The sequence below is a fragment of the Schistocerca nitens genome, chromosome 1 (assembly GCF_023898315.1).
Source record: "Schistocerca nitens isolate TAMUIC-IGC-003100 chromosome 1, iqSchNite1.1, whole genome shotgun sequence".
Taxonomy (NCBI): domain Eukaryota; kingdom Metazoa; phylum Arthropoda; class Insecta; order Orthoptera; family Acrididae; genus Schistocerca; species Schistocerca nitens.
The window spans coordinates 170,092,003-170,113,706 of NC_064614.1; the positions used below are offsets into that span (position 1 = coordinate 170,092,003).

Genomic DNA, 21,704 nt, shown 5'->3' on the forward strand with positions numbered 1-21,704 from the left:
GCCTATCTGCAACTCAGCATCTTACTATACGCTGAGTAGCAACTATCCTGTTCATAATATTGTTGCCTTCCATCCTGGATTTTCCATTGTTGAAATGCAAAACTAAGTCGTACGAAATGTGACTGCACTGTCATTTATATGTGGTGCATTTACGGCTTCCCACTCTTCCTCCTCCTCGCATTCAGATGGCATGACATGGCAGTGGGGCAAATTTGAAGCAAGGCTCATCGCTATGGCACTCGTGCCAGGGCAAAGCTCGTCAGCTGAATTCTTCCCCACCCCTATTCTATACAGTATCTGTCTCTCTGTACATATCCTTCTTCAGTGCTGCTACTCTCTCTTAGACTGGCTGCTGCAGAGGGGTAGGAAGGGCAGACACATCACACAGCGCTTAAAGTCACACTGCAAGGGTATCCCCTGTTTCCAAAGTTGTAGCACACTGTTGTCTCATTCAAAACTTGCTAAATGTTTTGTCAGCAACATATCTTATTTTGCTAATAGCTCCATGAATACTTTGAAATATAACAATTTTATGAAAAATCTAGGTATTTTTTGGGATTCAGAAAAGCAGCAATAGGCGATTTAAGTTTTGATCTGGTAAGATAACTTTTGATTTCCTTTGGTATTTTATACGCTTCCCTTAATTTTCATAGATGTACCAATGTCACCTCGTGTGTACAACAGGACTCAGAAGAACTCATCCATCGATAATTTCTCAGTATTAGCAATATGCAACAATCGACCAAATGGTCAAGGATAACATGTAACAGAATCCTAAGCACAATCAACAACCAACGTTACAAATTCAGTGCCACAGCATACGGATAAGAAATATCCCCCCCCCCCCCAAATCTCTCTCTCTCTCTCTCTCTCTCTCTCTCTCTCTCTCTCTCTCTCTCTCTCTCTCTCTCTTCCCTCTTTTGCCTGCATGTCCACCTGAAAGAAAGAGAGAGAGAGAGAGGGAGAGAGAGAGGGAGAGAGAGAGAGAGAGAGAGACTGGAACTAAAGCACTGTAGAGAGCTATCTGGTAAAAACAGCAATAAACAGAAGAACTTACTTGACTGGAAAATTCACAATGGTTGGATTTTTTTCAACAAAGAATGTGTTTTTCGTAAACCTCTGAAAAGTAAAGATCACAATTATGAAACAGTTTATTATGATAATTTAATACATTTTTAACACACTGCTATTAAATTTACAAAACAAATTATTCCTACATTCTGTTATGACAATGATAAATAAAGATCAGATAATGTACACACATTTAGTATAGTGCAGAGTCAAAACAGTTACTTGAATAATGCCAACTCATTACACGTGGAATTACTAAAGCAAAATGGCAGATTTTTTTTAAACCAGCTGGCAAAAAATACTGTGTCTTGATACAGAGGCAAAATAGGAAAGGAGAGAAAAAAGAAATTTGTGTGAGCAGAATAGATCTTTCATTACACAGTGCAGTATACATTGTGTTTAAATTATTGACATATTAGAACTCTATGCTGGACTGCACCTTCTTCTCTAACCTTTGCCAACTGAGCTATCTATGCCCCCTTTCAAGGCCCACTTCAATCTCTCACTTTGTAAATTCTTCTAATGCTTTCCTGCAAACCTTGCTGCATTAATGCTCCTCAAAGAAAGGATTACCTCTCAGGCTGTGTGTTATTTCCAGAATGAATCCTTTACTTTGCCTTAGTATGTGCTGAAATCAGACTTCCTGACAGATTTCAACTGTGTACAAAACCAGACCTTTTCTTTTCTCAGACTTTTCCTTCCATCTCCTCAAATTAATAATATGCTGTGAAATAAAAATTTTGTTCAAATTATAACATCTCCTTTTCTCCTTGGGCCTGGGTGAAAATGGGAATGTGTATTTTAGGCTATGCTTGCAGGAGACAACTAAACAATTCAGAAAGGGAGTTCTTTATTGAAGAATGGTATAAATATATCCATTTCCCCAACTGATATAGTACAACACTTTTAGAAATTTATTGGTAACTGAGCGATACTGTATTTAACTGAATATAAGATGACCATGAACAAACAGGTAAGATGACCCCCCCCCCCCCTCCAAAAGAGGCTTCTTGCAAAAAAATTATTTCTAAGATATTCTGACTAATAAAAATTACAAACTGTTTTATTGAAATAAAGTATCTGCCATAAAGTTAATATTATACCTGTTCTAAACTTATGCCATTCATTGACTGTCTACATGTTGATAACACTAGGAGAATTAAATTTAAAAAATTAAAAAAAAATAAAAATAAAAAGATTTACATAATTTCCAACATTATATCTATTCTAAACTTATGCCATTTATTGATTTTCTACATTTTTATAACATTAGGAGAATTAAATTAAACAAAAAAAGTTTTACATAATTTCTGGACCATTTTCTTTTCTACCTATTTTGCTTACTAGCCCTGTTATCTGGAGTATCACTATTTTTAATATCGTCATCCTAATAGCATAGCTGTGAAATTTATACCTTCATTATCACAAATATCTGGCTTTTCTTCCAAATATTTTGCTATTTCTGAGGTCTTTACAGTGGGACCTACAACACAGCTGTTCCTTTCTGAATATACATCGGATTTTGCTTACATAGTGGTGTGAGAATGTTACAATGCCTCTTGCTGCCACACATATCGCCTGCACGCTGCTCTCTCATGGGCTGTGTAGAACCAGCTGACACACCCCTTTCATTCGCGTCATATGTCACAGTGAATATTAACAACACTGCAGCAAAAAACACGTTCAATATGCCACAGGTCCCTATCTAGACTTTCGCTGTCTCCCGCAGAAATGATTGCTATTGTTGAGTATTTGTCCAGTTTTAAAGTCAGTTCGATTCAGACTACAAATGGATTCAGCCAAACCCATGATGGATCTTGCCACTGTAATTTACTGTCAGGGTAACAATTACATCATTCAATATGATGAATTTCCTTTGTTAGATATTTCATTCTGGATTAATTTTATTCCTTGTTTCAGCTGAATGTCACCATCATGTCTTACAGCTGATTAAAAACTGATAATATTTTTAGGGTATTCTCATATGTGAACAGGAATCGAATTTCTCGTTTGCATTCCACTTAGTAAATCATCACAACCAAATAAAATATTGGTTTGCATTCTGAATTAACTAATGTTTTTTAAGGACAATATTTCTGTTTTTGAATGTTACCTTTACTTAAAAAGCAGTATTAATTTTTGTATATGGTATCCATACACGTATGAGAACTTTTATTGCAAACCTGTTCAGATGCAATGAAAGTTTGTAGAATGATAGAATTTAATGCTATTTCTTCTTGTGTTTCACAAAATTATCAAATTTTAATCAGAGCAATAAACTGTTTGGTTATACACAGTAGTTCATAGTTTCTCATGTATCTCTTGCAGCACTGCACAGGTCAATTTCACGTGATTGTAGAAGCAACTTAAATACTATAACAAGCGCTTCGGCATATGGGGAAATCTCAAACCTGCTGGAACGCAAGTATCACTTGCCAAGCCCTTCTGAACTCTTCAAAATAAATCTGCATGTGACCTCAATAGCCAAACCTTCATCTCTAAATGTAAGACTACACCTATAAATGTAAGACTACCCATATATACTCTATGAAACAACATAAAAAAATGTTGACCTCAGGAGCAATAGTTTAATCTGTGAATAAAAGACGACCCCATATTTTTGGAATGATGAATTTTAGAAAAAAACCTCATCTTATACTCAGGTACATATGGCAGATGTTGTAAATGATCAAAGTTTAGCAGGATGCAAGGTGCCAGCCTGTCACATGTTATTCAATCCCATCCTGGCACATGAGGGCTACATTCGGCCGCCAGGAGGCAGCACTTTTAGACAGTGCTGACAGCCGTGCATCAAGAGTGGTGTGCCACATATAATTGTATTTAAAGCTGAAGCGGAGTGGCTTCTGTCTCTTTCTATAATAGATCACTATACATCAAAGTGGTTCCAACCCAGCCATGTATTGAACATGTTCATGGTTTCAGAATTAAAGAGATTTCATTTTTATTGGCATTCTCAGTTAAGTGTGTTACTCCAAAAAAGGCAATGAATAAGGTTAATTCTTCACATGTTTGGTGCAACTACATGGCGATGTCAACAAGTGCATTCTTGGAGGCCACTCTGCAGAGTTTTTCTACAGCAACAATTGGCAAACCAGCAGTGCTTAGAAATGCAGTAACAGGAACACGCTTCCAAGTTAGACAAAATGTTCATGGGTCTGCTAACGATACCTCAAACTTTGCCGTCCTATCCAACTCTGTTCCCCACCTACAATGATGTGGTCAAAGACTGGGACTCATAAGAAATACGCCTATGATGACACCACACAGCCTTCAAAGTAGTGAACACTGAGTTCATTAAAGCTCTTTTTCTGTCGTGGATCTCTTCCCCCCTTCCTCACTGTAAAAGTATCACTTGTTAGGGAAGTTAACACCCTTCATGGTCCTCCATCTCTGTCGTTTGACGCAATGTGTTGTTTGCTGAATTTCTACTACCACAAGAATACTCACTTGATCTCCACAAGAAAGGAGTTTTATCAGTGCAGAAAGCCACTCCATCAGTCCTATTGTACTCGAGCTGCGGAACCGCAAGAGTTAAGTCGCAACCATTTTGTTACTGCTAAATCTCGGTTGGAGACACTATCATATGGGCAGCTCCTGAAGAGGAAGTTAGCCAAAGGGAGAGGCTGTTTGAAGATCCCTCTTTAGAAGAAGTACTCGAGATAGCGTAAGCATTTGATATTTCTCATCATTGGCCGTCAATTAGATTCTTGGACTGCCACTGCCACTGTCAACTCAGACAGCAACAGGCACACATTCTAGTAAGCCTTCAGTGGGGGAGGACGTGGCAGTGTAGCACAGCTGGCTGCTGCACTCCACACAAACAAGGCCATCATGGAAAAATTTCTACACGCCCCTGCCCTCCTGACCTGTTCGTTTTGTTCAACACAACCAGCCAATTTATCTGCAACATCGTGGGTTGTGTCTTCTATGTCATAAGGTAGGTCACACTGCAACTGTGCGCCACACCCATCTCAACCCATGGACTTAATGTTGTTATTCATGCTCGTGCAGATATTGCAACTGTTTCTAACAAACTGTTCATCAATCAGAATATTAACAGTACTCCTCTACACCTCCACGTGGACTAGGGCATAGCACCTTCATTCCTGCATTCTAATACTTGTGTATCAACTTCATTCTCCCAGCCGATGGCTACTACGAGCCGTCTTGTCAGTTATAATACACAGCAGATTCCTATTCTTTGCCAGCTTCAGTAGAAATAACATTTACAGCAGTGGTTCAGACAGTAATATTTCTGGTAGTCCATTTACACAAGATTTGTTTGGTTTGGACAATTTCTGCAATTCAGTTCATTTAGTGTTGGATCTTGTGCCATCAAGAGCTGAATGATTTGTGAAAGGAAAATCTTTCTGTTGTCAGGACTCAGCAAGGCTACTGATTATGTAGTGCACATCACTCTCAAATCTACAGCACAACCCTGTTTTTTCCACACCAGTCCCCTACCACTCACACTTCGTGCTCAAGTGAAGAAAGATAGATTGGCAGCTTTAGGCACTATGGAACCCATTTCGACCAATCAACTGGCTACATCATTAGTCATTAGTAAGAAGCTGATGGTCAAACTCCGTGTTTGTGTTGAATTTGAGGTCACGGTTAGTTCACCATCCATGGTCGATACATACTCCACTTCTCGCTTAGACAAACTTGTGATGAAACTGGTGGATGGACAATAGTTTTCTAGACTAGGTTTGTTGGAAGCTGCAACTTGATGAAGAATCACTTCAGCTTCTTATTTTCAACATGTCGTATTGCCTCTAGAGGTAGAACTGACTGATTTTCAGCATTGCAAGCATGCCAACCAGTTTTCAATGTTATTTTAATCAGCTTACTCAATGAATTCTTTGTGGTATCAATTACATTGATGACACTTGTTGTGACTCGCTGATCATTCAAAGTGCTGCCACGCAGTTACGCGTGTCCTCTACTTGCGGTGCTGTCTGCCAGCCATGCAGCAGCTGCGCCACCTAAGCGGCCAGCCAGCCAGCAGCCACTAGACTTGGGCTCAGTGTTCATTCGAATGTTACCCTGTTCGCATGTCTTGCTTTGTCAACTTACTCAGTGACTTATATGTGTTGTGTCGTTTTGAAATATATGTGTTCAACTTGACGTTATAACAATTGGCAACGAGGTAGTGGATTTTTCCTTTCCATCATTGACCCACAGGTTTCCATGGCTACTGTCGAGCAACTATTGCAAGGTCTCATTGAACAGCAAATGCTTCTCACATCGGCGATTCGCGATTTCGTCACGGCATCAAATGCGAGGCATTTCTCATCGTTGTCTATACCTCCTTTTCCTCCTTACGATGAGACGGCAGAAGATTGGTCTGATTACGAAAAACGTCTTCGACAGCACTTCTTGGTATTTCATATCACGGATGAACAAACATGTAAGTCTCCGTTCCTTTCATGGATTTCCCCTCAAATGTATCGGTTGTTGTCGCAATTGGCTCCTTCAAAAGATTCTGCATCTTTGTCCTTTGCTGAAATGTGCTCAGTTCTGTCTGTCTATTTTCAAAAGCAAATGCATGTGGTAGCCTCTCGTGTTGCTTTTTATCGCTTCCAAAAACAACCGCATCAATCCTATCGCGCTTGGGCTGCTGAACTTCACGGTCTCAGTCGAAAGTGTCAATTTGTTACTGACATTCACAAAGAATCCTATGCCGATTCCATGGTACAGGATGCTATTATCCGGTCGGCGCCCTTCAGTTGGCAAATCTGACTCTAGATGAAGTCCTATCCATCGCGCAGTCTTTTGAAATTTCTCACGCCGCTGGGGCGCAAATAGAGGCGTGGGGTGATGTCGGGGAAACACAACCTCTGTGTGCTGTTGACGAAGCGTGTGGTGCGTCCCCGCCAGCCGACGTGGCCGCAGTATGCTCCCAAGCGCAGCCTCGACCTAACCGTAAACAACCCTTTAAGAAACTGCAGCAAAACCCCCGGCAACTTCCTTCATGTCCACGGTGTTTTACGAAACATTCACGGGAGGACTGTCCCCAACGTTGGGCCGTCTGTCACAATTGCAAAAAGAAGGGTCATTTGTCTGCCGTTTGCAAATACAACCGCATACATGATGTTCATGACTGTGACACTGATTCTGCTTCTGTGATGTCTGTCAGTTGCACTTCTTCCCTTTCAGGGAAGTTATTCCTCACTGTCCAAATACTTGGGCGGGATGTTCGCATGCAGGTGGATACTGGTTCTGCTGCCACTATAATTAATTCTCAGACGTATCTTTAGTTGGGTTCTCCACTCCTATCACCTGTCACTCAGCAATTACGGACGTACAATAAACAGAAGATTTCTCTCTTGGGACAATTTAATGCTGAGGTATCTTACAAATCCGTCGTTCACACAGTTCCCATATTTGTGGTCAACCAGAGTAACGCAGAGAATCTTTTTGGTTTCGATGCCTTTTTCGTTTTTGGGTTCTCCATAGACGACTCTGTCAATATCGTCTCTGATGCTATTCCTTATGCTCAATTGGATTCCTTGTCGACGACATTTTCGTCCCTTTTTTCTCCTGGGTTAGGCCGTGCAAACGACTTTGAAGCTCATATCACGCTCAAACCCACTGCTCGGCCTAAGTTTTTTCGGGCTCGGCCCATTCCTGTGGCCCTTCGTGATAGGGTCAAACGGGAGCTGGATCGTCTCACTACTTCAGGGGTCTTGCCTCCTGTCACTTCCAGTGAGTGGTCCTCTCCTGTCGTCGTTGCTAAGCCCAATGGTGACATTCGTCTCTGTGGCGATTTTAAAGCCACTGTAAATGCGCAATGCCTCATCGACACTTACCCTATGCCCCGACCTGAAGAATTGTTCACTAAACTTGCGGGAGGCCAGTATTTTTCTAAAATTGACCTGTCAGAAGCTTATCATCAACTTCCTCTCGACACTGCTTCCTGGCAGTTTCTGGTCCTTAACATGGCTTTCGGCCTCTATCAATACCAATGATTGCCATTCGGGGTTGCCAATGCCCCTCCTCTCTTTCAGCGATTCTTGGAACAATTATTGCTCCCTGTCCCTGGGTGTATAAATTACATGGATGACATTGTTGTCACTGGTTCCACCACTGAAGAACATCTTCAGAACCTCTGCACACTTTTTCATGTCTTACAGACTGCCGGTCTTAAGTGTAATCTTCAGAAATCACAATTTTTTCAGGCATCTATCACGTACTTGGGGTTTCAACTCTCTCGGGATGGTATTCGTCCGCTTCAGCAAACTGTCGCTGCGACTGATGCCCTTCCTTGCCCTACATCTGTTAAGGAACTGCAGGCCTTCTTGGGGAAAATAGCATACTATCACAAGTTCTTACCGTCTGCTGCTTTGGTGGCTCAGCTGTTGCATCGCCTGTTGCATAAAAACGTGCCTTTTCACTGGTCCGCATCATGTGATGCAGCTTTCCAGAAATTGAAGACTATGCTGAAACAGGCCCCGTGCCTGGCTACTTATCGACCTGGCCAACATCTTGTTCTTGTCATGAAAGCCTCTCAATACGGGGTTGGTGCAGTCCTTGCGCATCGTTTTTCAGACGGCTCTGAACAACCCATTGTTTATGCCTACAAAACACTCACGGACGCCCAACAAAAGTATTTTCAAATTGAAAAAGAAGCTTTGGCCATTATTTATGCTCTTCATAAGTTTGGTGTTTTTCTCTATGGATCCCAATTTCATCTTGTCACGGATCACAAGCCGCTTGTTTCCTTGTTTCATCCATCATCGGCACTTCCCGACAAGGCTGCACACCGCCTCCAGCGTTGGGCTCTTTACTTGTCTCGTTTCAATTATGAGATTCATTTCCAGCCGATGGCTCAACATGCAAATGCTGATGCAGTGTCTCGCCTTCCCATGGGTCCTGATCTGGCATTCGATACGGACGAACTTGTGGTTCCATCTGGATGTTGCCGAGCAGCGGGTTGTGGGCGGATTCCCCATCACAGGGACCGGCTGGCAGTGGCTACGGGTTCTGATCCTACCCTCTCCCGGGTTTTACGCTGTATTCAGAAGGGTTGGCCGGATCGTCCGTCCGCGAAGATTTCTGATCCGTTGCAGAGCTGCTACGCTTTGCGTTGCTGCCTCACGGCTAGGGATGGTGTTATCCTCCTTTCCAATGACAATGCTTCGTCGCGTGTTGTGGTACCTGCGTCTTTGCGTGCTTCGGTCTTGCGCCTCCTTCACCAAGGGCACTGGGGTGTGTCTCGCACAAAATCTCTGGCGCGCCGTCATGTGCACTGGCCTGGTATCGACTCTGAAATAGCACACATGGTCGCTGCCTGCGGCCCTTGTGCGTCACAGGCCGCCGCCCCGAAGTCATCTTTGTCACCGTGGCCTTCGCCTGAGACGCCCTGGGAGCGCATTCATGCTGACTTCACGGGACCTTTTTTAGGTACTTATTCGCTCCTCGTAATTGACGCCTACTCTAACTTTCCTTTCATTGTCCGTTGAACGTCGCCTACCACCGCGGCAACCACAAGTGCTCTCGCCAACGTTTTTTCTTTGGAAGGCCTTCCCTCTACGCTTGTTACTGATAATGGTCCGCAATTTGCCTCTTCCGAATTTGCAGATTTTTGTGCTCGTCATGGCGTTATGCATGTCACTGCCCCTCCTTTCCATCCACAATCAAATGGTGAGGCTGAACGACTGGTCCGCACATTTAATGCTCAGATGCGGAAACTCCTGACTTGTTCTGCTGCTGAGGATGCGCTTCTCCAGTTTCTGGCTTCTTACCGATTCACCCCCATGGGCGACCACAGCCTGGCTGAGCTCTTACATGGCCGACAGCCCCGCACGCTACTTCATCTTCTGCAGCCTTCCACTTCACGGCCTCGGGTGCCTTCGCTTGGCCGGTTCACTGCCGATGACCTTGCCTGGGTATGGGGATATGGCAGGCGGCCAAAATGGAGTCCGGGCCGCATCTTACGACACCGTGGCCGACGCACACGGGAGTTGCAGTGCGTCATTCGGACCAGCTTCGGCCTCGTGTGCCGGCAACGCCTGTTCCGAATGCCGCTACACCACCTTCAGCTCTACCGGACGCTCGGGATCTTGGCATCTCTCATTACTCATAACGCAGCCCTCTCACCGTAATCTCGGTGCCAGTACAAGAACGGACACCACCAGGAGACGTGCCCAAGCAGGAACCGGATGACCATCATCTATCGGAGCCAATCTACTTGCCTCCTTCTCCTACGGACGCCGACACATCGCCCATGTCTCCTGTGATATCAACTGGACTTGCAGCAACGGGCAGATTGGCGCACGGGGCCCTAGCAGATTCGACCCCTACATCTCCTGTCATCTCGACCTCTTATCATGGAGGACATTTCCGTCCGTACAGGAAGCCTCCTCCTCGAGACTTTACGGCCAGTCACACAATGCCTATGGACGTTAGCAATCTACAGGCCACCTCCATCAAGACCAGTAAAAAAATTTCAAAGGGGGGAAAAGTGTTGTGACTCGCCGATCATTCAAAGTGCCGCCACGCAATTATGCGCGTCCTCTACTTGCGGCGCTGTCTGCCAGCCATGCAGCAGCTGCGCCACCTAAGTGGCCAGCCAGCCAGCGGCCGCTAGACTTGGGCTCAGTGTTCATTCGAATGTTACCCTGTTCACATGTCTTGCTTTGTCAACTTACTCAGTGACTTATATGTGTTGTGTCGTTTTGAAATATGTGTGTTCAACCTGACGTTATAACAACACTTAAGTTACCAGTTCTACCAGCAACAACCACTTTCACAACCTTCCTCTTTTGTTCCAGACATTGTGTGATGCAGGTATTATGTGCAATTTAGGTAAGTCACATTTCTTCCAACACTCTATAGAACACTTGAGACTTGTTATTTCTCATCAATGGGATTCAGCCAACCAAAAGTCACGAAGCAGCTATTGCATCCCTTCCGTGACCTATACGAATTTCAAGGAGCTAAATGTTTTCTTAGGCAAGGTCACATATTACCATAAGTTCATTCTGCAGGCAGCTATGGTTTCATATCCTCTAATTCAACTGCTTTGGAAAGGTGCAGCATTTGAATGGACACCTCCCTGCACCCACACATTCAAGACATTCAAAGATGGTGTGGATTCTACCCTGTGCTTGACGATCTATCAGCCAGGGTGCAACGGATGTCTTGCAATATGGCATGTGGGCCTTGTATTCTCAATGTCATGCTGATGGTTCTGTACGGCCCATCGACTTTGTGTCAAAGACAATGCACAGAAGAATTACTCTCAAACAGAGAAGGGTGCTCTTGCTATTATTTATGCTATCAAGAAGTTTCATGTGTTTCTATATCATGTTAAGTTTTATCTGGTGACTGTTCACAAGCTGTTAGTCTCTCTCTTTAGTCTTGCGGCACACTTGCCAAATAAAACAGCATATACATTTCAACGGTAGGCCCTGTACCTTGGTAAGTATAATTATGAGGGCCTTTTCCATGCTATTGCTCAGCAGTCAAATACAGGTCTTTCGTTTTTACTGGTGGGATCTGACCCCTTACTTCAATCCAGATGAAGTACTTTGTTTTTACCTAAACAAGAAACTCGACAGCCAGTGGATGGATTCCATATTACCAGTTCTCACATGGCTCAAGCTGTTGCCACCAATCTTGTTCTTTTCCAAGTGTGACGATGTATTCGGCAAGCGTTGCCAAAGTGACCTCCAGCTTGTCGGATCCCGTCTGCAATTATTTTCTGTTAAGGCACAGACCCATGCTCGTTGATGGTGCCATTTTGTTGTCCACAGAAAACAGACAGTCATTTTGTCAGCATTTTGACATGACATTTTTCATTTTCTGCAGCAGAATCATTTAGGATACCTTATACACAAAGATGGCTTGCCGCCATGTCTATTGGCCTTGAATTGACCATGAGACTGAAGATTTAATCACTGTTTGTTCTAAATACGCTAGTCACAATGCCTCTCCACAGCAATGTTATTCACCGTGTTATTCATTGTTTGGAGCTGGGCAGTTCTTGGATACTTATTGACTTATTGTCATCAATGACTACTCCCACTTTCCATATGCTGTCAACTGTCATTCCACCAGAGCACACACAACAGTGCAGGCTCTTACTCAGATCTTCTACACAGAAGGTCTGTCCTGCAGCCTGGTTAACTGACAACAGTCTGCAATTCATCTCTCAGACTTTTCACGATTTTTGTCCACCATGTTATTCACAGTGCTCTCGCATCCCCATCCCACTCTCAACTGATTGGGGAGGCAGAATGCCTCTTAGCAATTTCAGAAGCAAATGAAGAAGTATATTGGCGACACCCACATGGACGGACATGATTTCTTAGCACTCGGTGCTGAATCTACTACTCCCCACATCAAGGCCTCCCAGGGCCCCCAACAATGTGCTATATGCCTTGGACTCCAGTTTGGGCTCATGTGTTTGGTTGCTGTGAGCATTTGATTCCTGCAGTCATCTGCAGCCAGTACGGTCAGTGCATCTTCACACTGCAGACAGAAGACAGGCTGATGAGCCGCCACTACAATCAACTCTGCCACTGAGTGATGGACCAGCCTCTGCTGCCTCCATACACACCTACAAGATTTTGCACTCTTCCCATACCTGGATCTTCTTCCTCACTTCCACCTTCGACGAGTTTTCAACTGCGTCTGTCCCCAAATGATACTGCACCTTGCTCACCCTCCTCCATTCTCATTTCCAGCCCTCCAACAGTTCATCAGGACCTGGGCACAGACAGCCATACACAGCAGCCAGAGGCACCACGTCAACAGCAATGTGGACACGCAGCCGACATCCAGCACCACCTTGTGGAAAACATGACACGCAATTCTATTTAACCTCAGAGTGGAGTGGCTTCTGTCTCACTTTTTAATGGCTTATGCCCTTGTTAACTTCATATCACTCATGGATCATTGTATGTCTAAATGCTGGATGACGTAAATGCTAAAGCTGCACAAATGACAATTTGGCAGGAAATACTGACAAACGAGAATGTGCATTCTTTTTCATAAGTTGCCATAATGGATTATATTTTTCAATCATGAAACAAAATTACAATCACAAAAAGGAGCACACTGAACTGGCATTACAGAACTTGTCAATTATTATGGTCATTTCTTGTGGCGGCTACACTGAGAAGCATCAGAAATTTGTATTTCTCAGGGTTAGTAATTTATCAGAATCACATTAGGAGATTTAATCACTTGAACATGCCATGTACAATTAATAATTTTGCTGTACAAACAAAAATTAAAATCTGATAATAATGTAACACTCACCTTGATATATAATATGAGGTATGGTGGCAGCTTAGTAATTTCAAACCTCTTCATAAAATTCTCTTTGTATGTCTTATACTCTTTCTCAGTTTGTGCATTGAATTTCTGGAGCAATGTATACAAGTTCACCTGGAAGAAAAACAAATTTAAAATGAGAGAGAAAGAAAGTTTTAACATATTTGAGAACTTATTTTAGTACTTTAATTTTCATTAGGAGAGATTTTTGTTTGGCAGAACTGAAAGGGAACACTGAAACCAGTATAAAAGTAAAATCTTGAAAGTGTGTAAACATGACATAGACAGAGGGACAGTGAGACCAGTTTAACCTTGTCTCCATGCTACCCTGGATATGGGTGCAGTTATGATAGAGGACATGACTAATGGAAAAGTGTTGCCATTACTAACAAAATACAAGTATTTTCTTCCATTGTTTTCTGGCAGTGAAAGACTGCAGTACAACTGCCCAAGACATGGAAATTAAAAAATACAATTGAATTTGAAGCTTTAAATGATTCTTGAAAAAGTTATTTTTCTGTGAAAAGGCCAATTTTTATTTTATGCAACAATAATTATGTAAATTGTGTCTTCAGTGATCATGTCATAGGGGAAAAAAATGGATAACAGTTTTGATTATGACGAACATCCTTTGGATTAATCATGCTGGCATCTGTGAACCAAACACTTGTGATATTGTATTCAGGTTAGTCCAAAGTTTAAAAACATGTGGTTGCACATATAGCAACATTACTAGACAAAATGGAAGTTTTCAGTAAAATGAGTTTCCAGAATGAATGGCACAGCTATTTTACCAGGAACCCTTTATACATGCAGTAAGTTTGTTACAATAGAACAATGAAATTAATTCTCTTTAAATTAATTAACCATCACTCTCCCACTGGCTTCATAACTGAATGGAAATTTTCTTTATTTTTATTGTAAAATACTAACAATGAGTAAAATACACCATCAACTTTGCAAGCAGCACAAAAAAAGCTGCATTTTCAACAAACAATGGAAATAAGCAAGTAAGCTTTTGATGCTTTATCGTAATACCTGTGGAATAATGTTCTCTCTAAATTCATCTTTGAACAGAGGTGGAGGTGGCAGGTCGCATGTTAGATAAAGAAATGGTGAATCTGTCACCTTCTCTTGATATTCATCTGTAAGCAATAGAGCACTCTTCTGCTCCTCTTCCAACTCTATTGGTGGAATCTTGCGGGTGTAAATTCTCATCGATCCCAGAAAGGAGCGATACACAATGGAAGAATCAGGTTTCTTTGTACCATTCAGAGCTAAGTGTAATGCATTTAAAAACCAGGACAGGAAGTCTATAGGGTCACCTAGAAATAAATCAGAGCTTTCATGTATAACTAAATCTTATGAGATATAATGAAAACACAATAAAATTGAAATAACATTACCTGATGATACACTGTAACAACATCATTTTTTGATAAGAAATATCTTCTGTGGGATGACGAGTTAATTAAGTGAAATAACATAAATTGAAGGACGTTCCAAACTTTTGATTAAAATAATATTACGCTTATACAAGAATATGCAGAAAAGGTTGGGCCTGCCTTATTAGCAGCAAGAACAAAAAGGTAATAAATCAGGGAATAAAACAAGATTTTCCAAAGTCACCAATATTATATAATATGTACACAGACACAAGAGTAACAATGTACTCTGATAAACAATTCTGAAAGGAACAATGTTATTTTAAATACAGTTTTAATAGCAGATATGGTGACAGGAAGAGCATGTGGCCACCCCTCAGATTACCCACACCAAAGCTGTTAACAACAATAGTGACACTGTGCTGATGCAGGAAAAATGCACAAAAAAAAGAAGAATAATGAAAAAAGATGATATTTTATCAGTGGATTACTTGATTTTCAGCTGCAATTAGGAGCAAATAGGCTGAATAACACAGCCAAAATTTTTAACTTGAATTTATCTGTAATAATAATCATGACAATAGACTTACAAGGGTAACATCATCATTTGAGGACTAAAATAGCTACATATGATGAAATTACAGAACAAGAGATTAACAATGAAATAAAAACCACAAAGCCTAATGCACTGTAACTGTTGGCTATATGCCTGTTCTGTTCAGTTCTGTACGAAAGTAAGCATTTCAACCAGTTTCACAAGATATAGATCAGTATAGTCTCTTACCTTGCTCAATAAACTGAAATTTCTTTTTACTCCACAGGACAACAGCTTGAAGCATTTCATGGGGAGAAACATGTGCCTTAAAGTTACGAGGGTTCCACAGCTTTCGCATAAGCTCTCCAAACCTCTGTACCAGTAAGAATGAACTGTCTCCTGGTGGTCTCTTTATACGAGCATAATTAATTTCACGTAGAAAATAATTTCTTAGTGGCGTTACATGACACAATGCCTGAAAGATAATAATACATTGTCAGGTAGAGATTAATATATACAATAACTGCTCATGTATGTGGAGTGGGAAGGGAGGGCATGTGGTTACAAGAATGTGTTGGGGGAAAAAAAAAAAATCCATTCATGACTCACTTACTAATTGCAGGAAAATGCAAAACAGTGTTTTATGTACAAGATGGTGAACAATACATACAAGGGTGGATTTGAATTTTTGGTAAAAAATTGTAAATATGATTTAGTAAACAAAGCTGAAAATCGCCCTAACTGCTGTAAAGCTATTGGCAGCTGTGCATGGATTACCAAGAGACACTTACCAAAGATATAAAAAGTACATGAGTACTATCCTCTCCCTCTGATACTGTCTCCTCTATGAGTAATACAGAACTTATCACGTCATCAACTTAATTGTAAGTGGTGTGTCAGTGGTAGATCTGGGCCTTGGTACAGGGTAGACAGGGACCACAGAGTTCAGGGTATTACAACCATATCCCTAACCAACAAATTTAATGTGTTGTTGTCCACTGAAACTTGGCCAGAGAGAATCACTTCACCTGTTGGGAAACCTAATGTATCCTTTTTCAGATGGAAGCTAGTTCAAAGGGTACTGGTCTGTTACTCATCATCAGTTTGAACACATGCTGAATAATATTAGGGAAATGGCAGCAACGGAGGGCTTCATTCAAAATGTTGAAGAAGCTTGTCTGACAACCACTGAGGGAAGGTGGTGCAACCAGTGAGAGATTTTAGTGTATTTATCATTTCAGCAACTGGCAGACAAAGTTGGAAACACCACCTTTGCTCATGGACTTTCAAAGCTACTACCCAGTCAGAAGGGTTCCTTAGGTAACTCTCCATCTTGTCCAGATGACACAGCTGTAGGATACAATAATGTCGTAGCACAAGCACCAAAGAAATGCCCACCACTGATGAGAGTATTAAAATCTTTGTGATCAACTGCAGAAGCATTCACAACAAAGTGTCACATTTTGAAGCTCTCCATAAAAGCAGCGGAGCTCACAAGGTACAGAAAACTAGCTAAATGCAAAACCTGATACTTGCACAAATTTGGGATGGATATCAGTGCATGCCGAGTGGATTGGCTAACGGGACATGGAGGTGGTGTATTCGTAACCATACATAAGAACTCAAATTCACCAAAACAGAAATTGAAAGTGCATATTAACAACTTTGTGAAAAGGATAGATTGCTACTCAGCATAGAGACGGTGCAGTGAGTTGCACACAGGCACAACGGGAAGACTGTTACACATTGAGCTTTTGGCCAAAGCCTTCTTCATAAAGGAAAACACACATATTCACAATAGCAAGCACATCTCACACATACACGATTGCTATCTCCAGCTGCTCTGGCCAAAATGCAACTCTGTCACATTGTGAACAGCAGTTCATACTGGGGCAGGGGAGGTGGAGGGATAAAAGCATACAGGTGGTGGGAGAGAAGTCAGCACAGCCTGGCAGAGTATGCAGGGACTAGATAGTAACAGGACAAGGCTGCCATGTGCAATGTCAGGAGGCTGTGATGGAGGGAGGAGGATGGGGGAACAAGGAGTGGAAAAGGAGAGAAGCAGAGAAAGGGAATTGGCCTGTGGATGCATTGGCAAAGAGTCGTGCACAATGACGGTGAGGAGACAATAATTGGGAGGAGGTGGTAGGACAGATGAAGCAGAAACTTGGGTGGGGGATGTGAGAATGAATGGCTACCACCAAACTGTGGCCAGGAGAAAAGTTGATCACCCTGTGGCACAACATGCAACTGAACATAACATGTTTGACTTCAATGGCTGCAATTTGGATCCTCCCCTCCACAACAAGCTTTTCCGAAGTGTCCATATGGCAGTTATCCTTACAACAAATTCTCTGCTCCTGAAATCATCCTCACCTCGACCTATAATAAACTAATGTTGACATTCCAACCTGGACTTTCTATTGCTTGAAACTGCGTATGAAATTGTTTGGGCAGATATAACTGTAAACTTTAGAGAAAATCTCAGCTCACTAGCACGACACATACGTTTACTGTATCATTCAAGGAGATTTTAAACACCTAATAATCAATTAGGATAATTACAATTTAGTAAGGGGGGATGAGACAAGATAGTCCACAAAAATACTAAATACTTCATCTGAAAATTATTTAGAAGAGATACTTTGTAAACCAACTCATGACAGAAATATATGAGATCTAATGGCGACAAATAGCCATGACCTTTTTGGGGATGTCCACACTGAAACAAATATCAGTGATCATCAGGCAGATGTAGTAACAACAATACGTATGGTACAAAGGACAACTAAAACAAGTAGAAAGATTTACTCGTTCAGTTAAACTAGATAACTAAGCAAATAACTGTGAAGTGCACAGTAAAGGTACATTCCATTGTACTATTCATTAGGGTTTGTTCCCGTTCCATTCATGTGTGGAGTGTGGGAGAATAATTGTTTGAATGCCTCTGTGCATGCTGTAATTGTTCTAATCTTGTCTCATGATCCCTATATGAGCGACAAAAATTATGGGGTTGTAGTATGTTCCTAGACTCATCATTTAAAGCCAGTTCTTGAAAGTCTGTTAGTAGACTTTCTCGAGATAGTCTACTTTCAAGAGTCTGCCAGTTCAGTGGCTTCAGCTTTACTGTAACTCTCTCCCTTGGGTCAAACAAACCTGTGATCATTCATGCAGCCCTTATGTGTATATATTCAGTATCCCCCATTAGTCTTATCTGGTGTGGGTCCCACACACTTGAGCAATATTCTAGAACGGGTTGCACGAGTGATTTGTAAGCAACCTCCTGTGTACGCTGATTGTTTCCCTGGTATTCTCATAATAAACCAAAATCTACCAACTGTTTTACCCAGGACAGAGCCTAGGTGATCATTCCATTTCATATCCCTAAAAACTTTACTCCCAGGTATTTGTGTGACTTGGCTGATTCCAACTGTGACTCACCGACATTATAGTCATGGGATACTGTGTTTTTTTTTTCATTTAATTGTGCACAGTTTTACATTTCTGAACATTTAAATCAAGGTGCCAATCTTTGTACAAATTTGAAATCTGACTAAATATTTATGCAGCTTCTTTCAGACAGTACTTGATTATAGATAACTACATTATCTCCAAAAAGTCTGAGATTCCTATTAACAATGTCTGCAGGTCATTAATGTCCACAGTGAAAACAAGGGTCCCAATACACTTCCCTTGGGCACACACACAGCTACTTTTACATTCTGATGACGACTCTCCACCCAAGATAACATTCTGTGTCCTCCCTGCCAAAAAGTCCTCAATCTAGTCACAAATTTCACTTGGTACCTCATATGATCAAATGTTTGACAATATGCTTAGGTGTGGTGCTGAGTCAAATGCTTTTCAGAAATCAAGAAACACTACATCTACCTGACTAACTTCATCTAAAGCTTCCGGTACGTCATGTGAGGAAAGTGCAAGTTGGGTTTCACTTGATTGGTGCTTTCAGAATCCGCATGGTTGGTAGAATGAGACGGTCATTCTGCTCAAATAACTCATTTTGTTTGAGCTCAGAATATGTTATAAGATTCTACAACAAATCAATGTCAAAGATACTGGGTGTCAGTTTAGTGTATCACTCCTACTACCCTTCTTGTAGTTGGGTGTTACCCGTGCTTTCTTCCAACTACTGGGCATGGTTTTTTGTTTGAGGCAACTATGATCAATTATAGTTAAAAGAGGGGCTAACTCAGCTGCAAATTAAATTTAGAATCTGATAGGGATGACATAAAGCCCTGGAGCTTTGTTCAAATTTAAGTTTCAGCCATTTCTCGACACCACTGACACTACTAGTGATTTCACCCATATTTTCAGTGGTATGAGGATTAAATTGCAGACATTCTCCTGGGTTTTCCTTTGTAAAGGAACATTTGAAAATGGAGTTAAGCATTTCAGTTTTGCTTTGCTACCCTCAATTTCAGTTCCTACCTCTTTCACTAGAGACAGGATAATAACTTTGGTGCCATTAACAGTCTTTAAATACGACCAGAATTTCTTTAGGTTTTGTGAAAAATCATTTGACAATATTTTGCTACAGTAGTCATTGAAGGCTTCACGCATTGCCCTCTCACATTTCATTCAGCATCCTTTGTTTCGTTTTACACCTATTGTGCTTAATCTCTGTTTCTTTAGAAGTTTCTTTACTGTGACTGTATACCATTGAGGGTCCCTCTCATTATAAACTACTGTTCTACTGGGTACTCCAGCACATGGTCAACTATTATTTTAAACTTGAGCCATAGTTCCTCTGTATACTCCTACACTGTGCTGAAAGCTCCAAACTTCTGACTAAGATATGACACTGTCAACTTTTTATCTAGTTTACTGAACATATATATCTTTCTGCTTGTTTTAGTTGTCCTTCGTACTTTAGTAATCATTGGTGCCACATTCGCATCATGGTAACTGATAACATTTTCGATGTGGGCCTCCTCAAAGAGGACACTTCTATTTGTTGCCATTACAGCCAACATATTTCCATGGGTTCCAAACTATCTGTTCTAGGTAGTTTTCAGAGAAGGCATTTAGTAATGTCTCACAGGATGTCTTATCACACCCAGCACTAACAAAACTATAATTTTTCCAGTTGATAGTTGGACGATTAAAGTGTCCACTGATGATTACAGTAAGACTGCAGAACTTACTTACAAGAGAAATGAGGTTTTCTCTAGAGTTTTTGATTACATCAGAAGATGAGTCTGGTGTGTGCACTTATCATTTTATGCCCACCCCTGATACAGACTCTTGCCCAAACAATCTTACATGTAGCTTCAATTTCTATCTTGGTGGATTTGAATTTCTTGTCTACTGTAACAAATACACCACCTCCATTTTCCATTACTCTATCCTTTTTCCCCAAAAATCTCACTGCTACCAATTTCAGCTATCAACCAGCTTTCTGTAACTAGTGTTATGTGAGCTTCACTGCTTCTCAGGAACACTTTGAACTCTGGCACTTTGTTGCAAATGCTATGGCAGTTAACAACTATGATTTTAATTCTCTTACCTATGGAAAGCATTTTTTCTTTCAATCTTACACTGATACTTTTCAGTTTCCTACAACTATCATTATCTGAATAGGATGGAGAGTCACCTAATCTAAGAAGTCCTTGTGTGCATCCCACACACAGTCAGCTACCTTGGTAGCAGCCTATGATAAGTAGTGCACTCCTGACCCGTTTAGGGGCACCCTACAGTTCTCAACACTATTGTGCAAGTCCGGGAAGTCGCACTCTAACGTGTCACAGAAATTCCAATGTCTCTAGTTCAGTCCTTCTACTAAACTCAGAACCAAGGGACCACAATCAGTTCTGGGGACAATGCTGCAAATTGTGACCTTTGTTGAAACTCCATGTGCAAGGCTCGTCTTGGCAACCTCCTCTGTCAGTTGCTGGAATGGTCCAAGTATAGCCTCAGAGTCCAGACAACATGCATCATTTGTTCCAACATGTGCCACAATCTGCAGTTGCTTGCACACTGTTCCCTCAATGGCTGCCAGAATAGCTGGTTCAACATGTTGGATGAGGCCCCCAGGCATACACACTGAGTGCATCTGGTGTCCTTTCCTACTGCTAAGGAGTACCATCATTTGCCGTATGTTTGAACTGCTGACAATTAACAGACCGTCTTGACAGCACACAAAACAGGTTTTCCAAAGCAGGGAAGTGAATCCCACTGGCTTAATGCTGAAAGACAGCACCTGAAACACAAAGCTTTACTTGTTATAAATAATAATTCTGTTTAACAACACCCACTTCTTCTCCACCTTGCTTCACAGTTATATATGTATCCATAAGTTTCTAAATTGGATGATATTTATCCCAATACTTCAAAATTATTTAAATAGGCTCATTTCACACAATTCGTGCTAACAAAATTGAGTTATA

At 41.5% G+C, this 21,704-nt stretch overlaps 1 protein-coding gene across 1 annotated transcript in view; it reads right to left on the reverse strand.

Moving 5' to 3' along the window:
• The window catches only part of LOC126244545 (U4/U6.U5 tri-snRNP-associated protein 2), a 72,277-nt gene that overhangs the window by 18,245 nt on the left and 32,328 nt on the right, over positions 1-21,704 (reverse strand). Inside the window, exons 5-8 of the mRNA XM_049948249.1 lie at positions 15,547-15,772; positions 14,416-14,702; positions 13,363-13,491; positions 1,058-1,119 (exon numbers count right to left, since the gene is read on the reverse strand). Coding sequence (XP_049804206.1) covers positions 1,058-1,119; positions 13,363-13,491; positions 14,416-14,702; positions 15,547-15,772 — 704 coding nt within the window. The remainder of the gene's footprint in view (positions 1-1,057; positions 1,120-13,362; positions 13,492-14,415; positions 14,703-15,546; positions 15,773-21,704) is intronic.